The sequence below is a fragment of the Dipteris shenzhenensis genome, chromosome 9 (assembly GCF_047967505.1).
Source record: "Dipteris shenzhenensis isolate YYH24624 ecotype China chromosome 9, Dip_SZ_1.0, whole genome shotgun sequence".
Taxonomy (NCBI): domain Eukaryota; kingdom Viridiplantae; phylum Streptophyta; class Polypodiopsida; order Gleicheniales; family Dipteridaceae; genus Dipteris; species Dipteris shenzhenensis.
The window spans coordinates 19,012,914-19,025,723 of NC_141604.1; the positions used below are offsets into that span (position 1 = coordinate 19,012,914).

Here is a 12,810-nt window from a genome sequence, read left to right on the forward strand (position 1 = left end):
AATATATAAATAATTATAACACACATTACCCTAGGTTACCTTGCCTCCCATCTAGTTCCAACATGTGGTATCAGAGCCATGTGTCTAGCCCTTTCCCTACTCTCCCTGCTCAATCTAGAGGATGAGGGAGGCTCGCAAATGGAAGCTATCCTCTCCTCCAAGATAGAGCTTCCTTCCCCTTCAACCCATCTTCCCCGACAATTGGCTTGTCCAACAATAAACTTCTCCACAACTCAAAGGCTATTGCCATTATCAGATTCTACCTCGATGACACTTTGATTCATCATGTCGACTTTAAATCGACGGCCAAGGCGATTTGGGCGCGTCTCAAGAATCTTTTTGGTATAACAATATCACAAACTCCAAGGTTTTCTTAAAGTTGCAATTTTATAAGTTGAAAATGGATATGCTTATGCAAAAGTGAGGCAAAAGTAATGGAGAAAAGGTAGTACTTTTGAGAATCTAAAAGTCACAAGCATGCCATTTTTATAGAGGGAGATGTCTACAAAGAGTCAGACATAGAAATCAACTTAACATATGAAGAGGTAATTTTGAAGGTAGAGGTTATTATATTCATCAAGTCTAGGTAGATATCCAAACAATAATTGGGTATCATCATGAAATAGTCATCGAAGTCATCCAAATCAGAGGGGGACATGCAATCCTAAAGGGAGAAGTAAACTTGAAAGAGGAAGTTACCAAAATATACTAATTATTTGGGTTACCAAGAGTTTTAACTTGAATTCATATCGCAGACTCTTCGCACTAGAAATAGGGTAATGAGACCCAAAATCATAGAGAAGTGATATTATATAGAATCATGATAATTCTCTAGATAGCAAGATTCATCACACATCTTTCAATTCCTCTTAACAAGAATGAGGCAACCTCAAGTTTGTTTGGAATTAGAAATTCTAAGATCTTTCCTAGCTCAATGTGGGTTATGTCGTCATAGCTTAATATGTATTACGTCCAAGAATGGACATGTTTTTAGAGACAAACCCATGGTGTACAAAAAATACGCTCGATTCATGATTTCTCTATGCATGCTGAGGGCACATTGTGAAAGATTACCCTTAGCAAAAAAGCTGAAACCAAAGAGAAATTCTAAGGAAAACCTTTTTTCTTATATCCCTAAAAGTTCTATTGTCATCCGCATGAGTCTTAGCCTCATTGGTGTTACTCTTGTGTGGGCTAATGTGTCCCACACCCAAGTTATATAAGCCATGGCACTAGTAACTTTTGAAGAATTCTAGGAGTACTTGGGTTAATTGCATTGTAATCATAAATCAACTTAGATGGATCAGCCCTTTGAATCGATATTTTTTGTCATCATAGGAAAATTCTTAACAATAGTAATATGTCCTCAAGCATTTAGTTGACTCATTATATTTGATCATTTGTATCAAGGTAATCTCTCCTTGGAGAGTTACATAGAACTCTTGTTCATAAGTTGGCCAACTTCTTTGAAATAGAGAAAGAGCTTCTTAGTCTCTAAGTTACACCTTTCCTCTTTTGATATATAGCCTTAAATCAATACGATCCTGGGTATAGCCAACCATAGAGCCATTTTGGAGGTTTATTGCAATCAGGTGTTGATGAGTAGGCATAGAACATTAGGAGTGAGACCTTGCCCATAGTCAATTTTTGGTGGTGCTTGGTGCCTTTCACACTTTCCACTAGACTTTAATTGGTAGCACTTTGACTAGCATGGAGAAAAAGTAGTGACAAGAATAGCAAGCTAGAAAGAAAGATATAGCAACGAAAAAAGCACAAAGGATTGCTAGCTAAGAGAGAAGGAAAATGAGAAAGCAAACTTAGATAGAATGAAAGGGAGAAAGAAAAGAGGAAGCATAGAGATAGATAGATAGAGAAATAGAGAGAGAGAGAGAGAGAGAGAGAGAGAGAGAGAGACAGAGACAGAGACAGAGAGAGAGAGAGAGAGAGAGAGAGAGAGAGAGGTTTTCTAGTATAGAGATGAAAGAATGCTACATGAAATATCGAAAAGAGACTTTAGGCTAGATGAGTGACTTGTGAGAGATCCATGCCACTTTTTTATGTAATAAAGAACATTAGTCAGATGCACTTCTAGGAAGATATTCTAGGTAGACTATTAGATTGAGTTCTCAATTTTTTATTCTTGCAATTCTTTACTTGTCCAATTTACAAGCTTGAGAGTTGAATGCATGGCACAACAATAAAACATAGACTAAATAGCATGCTTCTCCTTGTGGATCTCAATTTTGGAACCATGTGTTGATTTAACCTTACTCGCTTCATGAGCTCTAAAGTTTGAATCATTGTGCTATTTCTATTCCTCTTTTATCCAATTGCAACTATTATGGGGTTTTAGCATTTCCATTGCTTTAAAAAAGTTACATATTTTCTACAATAGGCTAGTCTATGTGTCATGTTTCGTGTTTGCCCACCCTAGCACTAGCAAGATGGTATCTCATGTTTAGATCATTGTATCTTTCTCATTGTATCCAATTCCATCTAGTTGCTTGTATTTAATATCCTTCATTCAAAAAGAAAGCCAGTTTCTATTTTCCATGAACAATTAAGCAACATACCTACAAAGATAATCCTCTACTACTTTCAAGTAACAATATGGCTAGTCTATCACATATTTCATTTCCTTTCCTTTATAGACCAAGGTAGCTAGTGTCATGTTACCTACATAGAGCTAGACAATTCATTAGGGGGGATTGGGACTCAAAAAAGGACCTTTTGGATGAGGATTTAAATATGATGATAATCCTGAGTTTAAGCCCTCTATCAATGGGGAGGCCCTCATATTTAAAATTTGGAGGAAAGCAATGTCAACAATACTTGCTCCTAATTGGTGGAGAAATAGGTCCCTCTCCATTCTAACCCCTCGTGGATAAATTTATCCGAAGATTCAATTACCAGTAGTAGCATTTTGTGGCCATAGATGGAAAGGATAGGACCATTAAGGGGCATGCCACATGGCAAAGAATGAAGGCCCCATTCAGAAGCCATAGGATCCTTGGAAAATATAAGGGACAACATCTGCCAATATTGTGAGCCATGATTGGATATATGTGATCCAAGGGGTATAACCAGCTATTTTGCAATTGTAGTCCTACTCTGAATTTTTACAAGGACACATGGCAAATGTGAGAAAATTCACTATGCACACCCACATTTGACATTGATCTAGTGGTGGATAATAGGCACCTCTTTAGGCCCTTAGATGGATCTTTTGATCAAATTGATATAATTAGATGATTGCAATGGGCAATTAGATGCATCTCATCAATACTGCCAAAATCTTCACGTTACCACCTCTAACTATTCTTGAATGAAAACCTTATGAGGCCCTTTTTGAGATCTTATTCCCCTAATGTTGTTCTTATTCCCAACGAAAATCTCTAATGTCACTTTCCTAGGGCTAGCCAATTGGTTCTTATTTTCAAACATCAAAATCTCTAATATATGACTTTCCTACATGCAATGAGCTAGCAAGTTCTTATTTCCATCACTCGGCTAGCTATTTATGATAAGAACTAAATGAAACAAGATTGATTTGGTCTATCTAATTTCACTTCTCTACCTCCTCTAGACCAACTAGCTACTCTCGATAGCCACAACCAACTTTTTTTTTAAAAAGCCACAAGTAGCTAGCTGGCCAACTAATTGGTCACTTCTTTTCTACATAGGCACAACATCAAAGTATATTTCTTGGTCTCCTAATAGTATTTGTTATCAAGTTTTATATTTAGAAGAATCTATAATCCACATATATATTAATAAAAGTCAAGATATTACATTATAGTACATCACATGAGAAGAATATAAATTAAGTATATATCATCATAGGGAAAATTGTAACTAGTGGGCACCTTAAAGCGAGAGTAGTAGGAATGTAAAGATTTTAACATTGACATTTAGCATCATTTTTATAAAACATCTCACTTTCCTAACTGTCCTAAGCAAGCTAGTTGATCCTAACAACAAGCAGTTAACTTCTAGTCTTACACAAATGTTGTCTTTCTAAGTCTCTTTATAATATTGACAAACGTTTCATTCAATGGATGCCTTTGCTTGTTTTAAACTAGTTTTTTGGGGTTCAAATGACAGCAAAAATAACCTTACATTCAAACTAGAAGAGATTAGAGAGATCTAACAAGTGGATTTTATGGTAAGTAGCCTCCAATCTAGCCTATCTTATGAAGTTCCTATAATCAACACAATTAGGAATTCAATATATTTGGTGTCTATTTCAAAGATAAAGCCATACTTTTTGGAAAAACTATTAGTGAATAATATGTTTAAAGAGACCAAGTTGTTAAAATAAAACTTACCAATTTTTGTGCCATAAATGTGCTCAAATATGTATCTTCATTTTTATTATCTACAAGAATTTGCTCTGTGAACTAGAATTGCTGTCATTTTGAATACTTTGCAAATCTTTGCAATCTTTGAAAAAAAAATCAACTATAAAATCTCCGAGTGTGCAACCAAATTTGCTGAAATCAATTTCCAAGTCTCATTCACTATAGTCTATGCATTAATTAATAAAATTTTGAGCCATGCTAGGTGCAAAAAGCACATCTCCTATGCTACTTGCATTACTTGTGTTGTAGTGTTGGAATAATACCAATGGATCAAATTGATGTGATCTATTATCACCTATATTACATTCTCTTTTGCATTTCTATTTTGATGCATCTCTAAAAATCAGTCTCTTTGATTGGTATGATTACTTGATCTTGATTAAAAACCATGTTAAACTATGGTCATCGTCCTTTGGACTCACGTCTAATTTTTTTTTCCCTAAAGAGGATGCTTCCATAGATACAATTGGTCTTGCTAGCATATAGATAAAACCTGATGAAGTTGCAGAACATCCAGTTCCCATAAGTCCAACTATGCTTTCTAGCATGAGACAAAAACATGTAGTTTATGACTGTACAATTGGTAGGCAACCAATACTCGTGTATAGAGTTCCTTCTAAAAGATAGCTCATACTTCTTGTAAGAACAATAGTATGTCCCATTTTAGGTATTGTAATATGGTGGCCTCTATACATCCTTTCTAGTCTTCTTGTTGAACCAAGATGTAAATAAACTTTGAACATCAACATCATTAAAAAGATATCATTTTTGGGTATCAATATGGATCATAGTGCATGTGCTTTGACTTTTTACCCATTCTTCTTTCATAATTTGGCAAGTGTTACCAAGTAGAATAGCACTCCAATTCAGTGGATCTCCACAAGCAAGTGAACTTTCTTCCATTAGGCATCTTCTAGTGACCCTTGTCATCTCTTGCACCTCCCATCTGACATGCTATCCTCAAGCTCCTAGAGTTTGTCCAAATGGTTTTGCATAAAATGAGTCGCTTAATCACATACATATTATTCGGTATGCTTTTGAGTCACATAGAATGAGTCGCTTAATCACATACATTTTATTTGGTATGCTTTTGAGCCATATATCTTCAAACTTGTTGTGTCAAAATAATGTGAAAACTAATCTAGACCATCTCACATTACAGGCTCTAGTCTACTTAGAAGCATCGTTTTTGGACTAAGAGAAGGGATTTATAGCTTGCCTAGTAATTAAGATGTTTGTTTAAAAGGAGCTTGAAGCCTCCCTTCCATGTGTCGTTCCTTACCCATAGACTTAGCCTTTGACATACTAATTCTTTGTCTCTATTGTTAAGACCAAACTCCCTCCTTATGGTTGGCCATTACTTCCATGTTAACTTACCTTGTCCCACAATGAACCTGACATCCACAATTGCTTTTCACCAAGCTTGAGGTCCATTCTCATTATTACTAAGGTGACCATTCTTGAAGATAACATAGAACCATATGGAATTTACTGCCATGACGCGGACTTCCTTGAACACATGACCTCCCATAAATGAGAACCTCTAGCATTTCCCTGCTTTAATAAATGCTAGAGGTTCTCATTTATGGGAGGGTTTTTAGTATGGTATAACATTCTTGAAGATAACATAGAACCATATGGAATTTACTGCCATGAAGCGGACTTCCTTGGAATTCGGCTTCTTTCTTGGAATACCCAAGTTATCTGTGAGAAAATAAAAGAGAACAGAATTTTTAACTATCTACATATTTTCCTTAGCTTCTTCCCACTTTCGGAGCTCAGCTCTTTTGATCATTGTCTCTTTCTCCAACAATCTATCCTTTTTTGTCTCAATCATGTTGAAATCCCCTAGAAGAATGAAATTATCTCCATAAAAATTTAAATCAATACAAATGTCCTTCCTTGAGGAACAAGATGTTGGGAAATAAAGAAATACCAGCTGTGCATTGGGGGTGGTTCTTCTGTAAACCCTTTATGATGAAGCCACTAGATTGAGAATTCCAATGGTTGCACCCACTTTTCCTTCATACATCCTTAATATCTTACTTTGGTAGATCATAAAGACATTGTTTATTGCTTCTTTCTCTTCCATAATAAGGTTGTTGAGCTAAGAATGGAGGAGAAGCTATTGGTAACTTTTGATCCACACTACCAACCTAATTAGGACCATGAAAACCATAGAGGACTAGGTATGTTGATTTTTCAATAGAAGAGAACCATGTACTCCTGCTGTCCACTTTTTCAACCTATTTTTTAGTCTCATCATTTACCTTAACCTCTTGAAGGGCTAGAAAAGTGGGAGAGAGCTCATTGTATCCAAGCCATTGAGATACCTCCATAGCTCTGTACGGTGAGAAGTGCCTATCTTGGATGAATCTCCTCTTGTTTAAAAGAGTGGCCATTTCTTGAATATAGCATCCTTTTGCAAAGCTATCTCAAGTTCATGAACTTCATTTAATGACTCATCCTTTGAAGAGACTTTCTTTATATTTACAATGGCATTAGCATCCTTGTTGTTTATCGCTACTTGAAAGGCATCACTCTAGCTTTCCTAAACTAAGTTATCCTTGGAATTTTTCCTTATCTTAGAATTCATTGTGGTCCCTTCTAATCATTGATCCATATCTTCATTCTAGAGGACTTTAAAGGCATCACATAAGGGCACGCATGATGTTTTTTTACTGTTTGTGTTTGTAATTGTTTGAGTTTTAGGGACGACCAATTCCTCTTGATCACTAAAGGGGGGGGATCATCATTCTTGGACTTCCAATTCTTCTGCACTTTCTCACCCTCCTGAGATTTATTAGCTTGAGATGATAGGACACCATGTTAAAACTATTCCTCCTCTTACCATGGACTAAATGTGTAAAAAAGAGTAGTAATCTTAGCTTGGTTGCAAGGTGCATCCAATGCTTCTTCACGCCTTAGAGATTGGGTGGCTACCTTGGATGATTGATTCTTGTTTCACTTGCAAACTTTGCCACCCTCTTCATCCTACAAACCATGTCTCAACAAATCAACTGTTGGATATTGCTTCCTACATTTTGGGCTCCACCTTGATGTTGATAATGCATTTTGTTTTCACAATTTTTGTAAGTTTGTGAAGAATGTATCTTGAAGAGCACCACAGCGTAGGGTGAAGCTGTGCATAGGCGAGACATCATCAATATTTAGTCTATGAAGTATGGAGATGTAAAGATCAAACAAAGGATTGGAAATCACGACTTAAAGGTCAAACGAAAAGGTTTGGAAATCATGACTCGTAGGGATCGAGTCCCTACCAAGAGACCACCCAAAATGCATTCCTTGGAAATTTTGAAATCTAAAGAGTGGGTAGCAAGGCACCACCTCGCAAGGAGGTTGCGCCTTGAGTGGCTTGCTGAGCAAGGTAATGCGGGGGAAGGAGAGGGCACCACATGGTTTTTCCTTCGTGTGCCACATCGCACCTTTGCCATAAGTAAACATAGATAAGAAAAAAGGTTTTCCTTAGAAAAGTCCATAAGACACTGCACGAGACTATTCCCCCAATCATCATGGACTGTATGTGTAAAAAAGAATAGTAATGGTAGCCTAAAATTTAGAACTACCACAAGGCTGCAAGGAGCTTCCAATGTTTCATGTTCCTAGATTAATGTAATTTTGAATTCACTAGTTCAAGAAATTGTTATGCTGCAAGAAATAGAGGATGATGACGAGCGGGAGAATTACAATTTCAAAATTAGAAGATCTCCTCTACGAAAAGCTACATGGGCGTCCATTTACTAAAGAAAAAGCAAATTCCTTTGTTTAATCGTCAAAAACACACTTAAAGACGGGATGATGTTACATCTAGTTCCCATATTGTCAAGCTCCCAAAGATGGCATGCAAGTGGAGCCCAAGGTCTACAAGGTCACGGAGTCTTGTGAGATGCAAGAGGGAGGCAATTACAAGGCGGCGACAAATGTCGTTATGCCCATGGTGGTTAAGACTTGATTGGGTATTTTATTATTCTTGGAAAATTTATGCATTACCCTACACATCATCATGCCTTGAAGCTTTTTCCTTTGCAACAAACAACATGTAATCAATAGATTGCTCCGCACCCAATAAATACAGTTTAGAAGGGTAAAATGCCAGACGCAAGACTTCATATTCAAACATTCACGCATAAAAGGTTTGAAATTTCATCAATTCCATCCTCCCTCCCCACATAGCAGCCTCAAGTATTGTAAGGGGGGATGGGCATGTCTATCAAGATTGTCGGGTTAAGAGGCTCTTTTTCAAGGGGGGACAAGTATTGGCCAACTGAATCACTGTCTGGAAGGGTAAGAAAAAGCTCAGACTATTGGTTGCCAGTAAACAGCCAGTAAACTAAAAAATGAGTTGCCTTCTTTTTTTAAAAATTACCCAGTACATATGCAGGGTACCTTCCTTCAGGTTAGAGGCATATCGAACAATAGACGGGAGACAAATGCCTATAACCTGGCATAGCCACAACTTCATCCTACCATATGTATGAAAACCTGGTGAATAGAATCAACAAAACTACAACACTGCTCTAGAACAAAGACTTCCAATATTCACCAGCCAGTACTAGCCATGGGGTTGAAGCTCAATGCACAAAGAGTTCTCACAGCAGCTCGGTGCTCATCAATTCAAGAAATTGTAGTTCAAGTTCAACCAGATGAAGATAGCACCTGTGGGATAGACAGCTCTGTAAACTTGTGCTTCATTGTGCACCAGTTGCAATACTCTTTTGTGACGTCAGAACAAGATCATTCAGGCATTTAACAATAAGCTTACACACTGGGTTATAAATTTAACATGGTAAGTATCACATTCTAAAAGTTAATGATAAGAAAAGAATTAAGTGTTATTTGCAATTTCAAAATTCCATAGCAGACACTTCATTCAATGAAGTGTGCCAAGCATCGAAAAAAAGAATTAATTTTGGACCTGAATAAACCAAACTGAGTACTCCAAACAGCTGACAACCTCCCGATGACTTAACGGGATTGTTTCATCACACGCATTCACACGACTTTGCACAGAATTGTATGCACATAATAGGTACTGCTGGAGATCGTTCCCTTTTGTCTTCTGACATAAGAGAAGCAACTAGCAGCGACATTTCCAGGCCACCTGTTAGAACTGATTAGTCTTGGGAAGGATACTTATAGGGGGTTCCCATAGGGCCTTATATCACAGGCCTATATTAGCCCACAATTGAATGAGAGGTTCTCTTCAGAGCTGAAAAAAAACCACCGCCTCTTTTCTCCTTTCTCTCCTCATCTCCAACCTGTGAAATAAATATAGTTGTTAGTCTGTTGAGTTCATTAGAGCACGTTTCTATCCATATGTTCTAATTTTGGAACCCTCTTCTACCTTGGAGTTCCTCTGAATCCGTTCACGATTGCGGCAGTGTAGAATGTCATGAAATAAAAGCAAAAGAAGAGTTTAACTGCATCTCCCTTTTAAATTAAAAATGAACTTCCAACAAACAAACCTCTTTCAAAATGTCCTGAAGAATTGTGGTGATCTCTGCAAACTCTGGCCGCTCTGCCGGATCTTGCTGCCAACATTTTTGTAGTAACTCAGCAAGCCTAGGATGTGTGTTCTTAGGTATTGTAGGTCGCAAGCCCTGTGCAAATTGTAATACACATGAGAGATATAAACTTGACAAATAAGCATCCAATTCTACAGCAGGAGGTAGAATAACTTCAGAAAAGTAAAGGATTACTCTAGTTTTTTTAATAGAAGTCATCATATCTACTTTAAAGCAAGTACCTTTTGAACAACGCCAACTGCAGCTTGTAAGGGAGTCAAATAATCATACGGTAACTGCAAAGAATTCGCAAACAAAATTTATGTACATGTAAACAGTTAAAACGATGGCAACAATAACGAGGGGTAGGTGAACAAAGCCTTCACTGCATCTATAAACGATGATTGAGATTAAACCAAAAGGTAATCTGTATAACTACCTTCCCAGTCAACAGCTCCCACAAAACTATACCAAAGCTAAAGACATCAGCCTTGCGATCATAAGGTTTATGTTCAATAACCTGTTGGACAGCAGAAGAATTCATATATCAGAGGAATTTGGAACAAAAGACAATATATATATGCAGCGCGCACAGTTTTTGTAAAGCTATAAGCAATCTAATAGATTATGTAGGCCATTTACCAACTAGAACATGAACACACACAGCATTTTATTTCCCCATCATCAAGTGCCAGTTTTAATCTAAGAGGGAGGAGGGGAGCAAATGATTATAGTCCTTCAAGAACACACTTTAGACGACCTTAGTGTAGACATAAACAGCAGTGACATCACCGCTGCCTCCTTGTTACAAGAAGTCCTGATTCAGACTTTTAACGTAGTCAATAACAAAGTTGACCCTGTTTAAGTTATAGTACTTGGCCCTCGCACATCATATGGACAGCATGATGTGGATCATCAATGGAAAGAATTCACTTTATGTCCATGTCAAAGTGATGTACAATTGCTTTAGTGATTATTTATCTGAATAGTCATTACAAACGACTCTAAGCACAAAGACCATACGGATATTATGTGTATGTGTGGAAACGCATAACCCAAGAAGTGTCCTGAATACAACTTCACAAAGACCCTTCCCTTTCATGTTCGATTTTCCTCTTGACCTGACTGTGAGGAATTGTTTCTGATGGTCATTGAAGAGTTGGTGCATGATATACGGCTGTTTGATTGGTGGCACAGATATTCATTCAATTTCTCCAAAGCTTCCAAGGATATTCAGCATTGCACCGCAGCACTTCCTCAAGATAAAAGATACCATTCCAATCTCCAAATTTTATCATAAACCTTACCAAGCCTCACTCTTTAAACCTAATGGATTCTAATCTCCAATATTTGCATATTCGTCATTTTTGCTTCAAATCCTTTAAGCATACCTCAGGAGCCATCCACCGATAAGTACCAGTCTCTGCTGTCATTATTCCACTTTGAGCTTGCACACGGGCAACTCCAAAATCAGCGACCTTGACAACCTGAAATTAAACCAGAAATCAAGCACCAAGGTTGAAAGCTGAAATTTGTTCTTTGAAGGATGGTTGCTGCTTTTTATACATTTGCTCACCAGCATGCAGTCATGTCTAATTCAGCATGTGTCAATAAATTTGTTTTCACACGTAAACAACATTGGTCTGCGATCTACATCCATAATAGTTACAGGTCTTTATCTTCCCATAGAAGAAACCCAGAACCACCCCACAAAAAAAGAGAATATTTATTGAATAAGTTCATTGTTGATACCTTGACTCAGAAGCGCACGTGATAAAGCTGTTCCAAACACAAGAAAGGCTACGTCTGAAAGTTAGCTTTTACCTCATGCTCGTCCATCAGAAGATTCGCTGCCTTCAAGTCTCTATGGATTATTTTATTCTGATGCAAGTAATCCATCCCTTTTGACACATCGATAGCTACACGGACAAGGGTTGGTAACTTGAAAACCCCCCTTTGATTGTGAAGGTAATCATAAACACTTCCTCCAGACATGAACTCTGTCCACACAACATCAGAAAATCCTACATGAAATGTGCATTCAAACAGTTGGAAGGACAGGGAAATACAATGTAAGTATTAGATATACCTCAAGGGTAGCAGTTAGATCTAAAGTTTGGAAACAAAGACCAAAAAGTTTATAAATCAGAGAGAAACAATGATTCAGTAAAATATCCTTTGCATTTTTTTAACACATGGTTGTACAAGTCTTTAGGACCGTAGCATTTGAGGCACGTTAAGTGCTAGCTTTGGAAGAATTTTATTTTTGAAATTTTAAGGTGCGAGCTCCGAGGGGAACGAAAATTTTTGGAATTTGGAAAAAGGGGTGGACTGTCCGTACCCTTTCCTTTCTTCTTGTCCTTCTTGTTCCTGAGTCTGTCTTTTTTTCTCCTCCTCCCTTATCTTTCTCCATATCATGAGCCATGGGGAGGTTTGGTCATTTATATCTAGATGAATCCAGGAACATGCCCTCTAAAAATACAACTAGTGCAGTTTCAATCTCATGATAGTCGCTCATGAGGTTGAACCATGAACTCCATCATGCATAGCAAGGACTAGCTACTATGACATCCCCATTGACATCATCAGTGCCCAACAGTAAGTGCAAACCATAGTATAAACATACGCTCTCACACATACAAATCCACACACCCACACATACTTGAGCATCCATTTATACAAAGTTCCCCGTACTGAATTTTTTTCGGCACTCTAGAGGTGCTAACTCAGCCATGACAAAGGCTTGCACTAAAGGAGAAGGCTAATCAAAAAGTAGTCCACATTCTCTTCATTCAAGTTACAATTGCTTGTGAAGACTATATTGATTTTAGTCTCTTCCAAAAGCATCCAAGCAAAAAAGTATGCTTAGACCATCTAGCTGATAGAGGAATGCACCACTCAAGATCCATTGAAATCACCTTCAC

The 12,810-nt window shown here is 37.5% G+C and overlaps 1 protein-coding gene across 5 annotated transcripts in view; it reads right to left on the reverse strand.

Moving 5' to 3' along the window:
* Positions 1–9,198: 9,198 nt before the first annotated feature.
* LOC147898324 (serine/threonine-protein kinase STY46-like) overlaps positions 9,199–12,810 on the reverse strand; it is a 73,306-nt gene continuing 69,694 nt past the window's right edge. For all 5 annotated transcript variants that reach the window (XM_087379868.1, XM_087379866.1, XM_087379869.1 and 2 more), the window contains 6 exons: positions 11,711–11,886; positions 11,278–11,373; positions 10,326–10,406; positions 10,129–10,182; positions 9,848–9,982; positions 9,199–9,640 (listed from right to left, as the gene is read on the reverse strand). In XM_087379868.1, the coding sequence (XP_087235994.1) occupies positions 9,557–9,640; positions 9,848–9,982; positions 10,129–10,182; positions 10,326–10,406; positions 11,278–11,373; positions 11,711–11,886 (626 nt within the window). In that variant the 3' untranslated portion in view covers positions 9,199–9,556. The remainder of the gene's footprint in view (positions 9,641–9,847; positions 9,983–10,128; positions 10,183–10,325; positions 10,407–11,277; positions 11,374–11,710; positions 11,887–12,810) is intronic.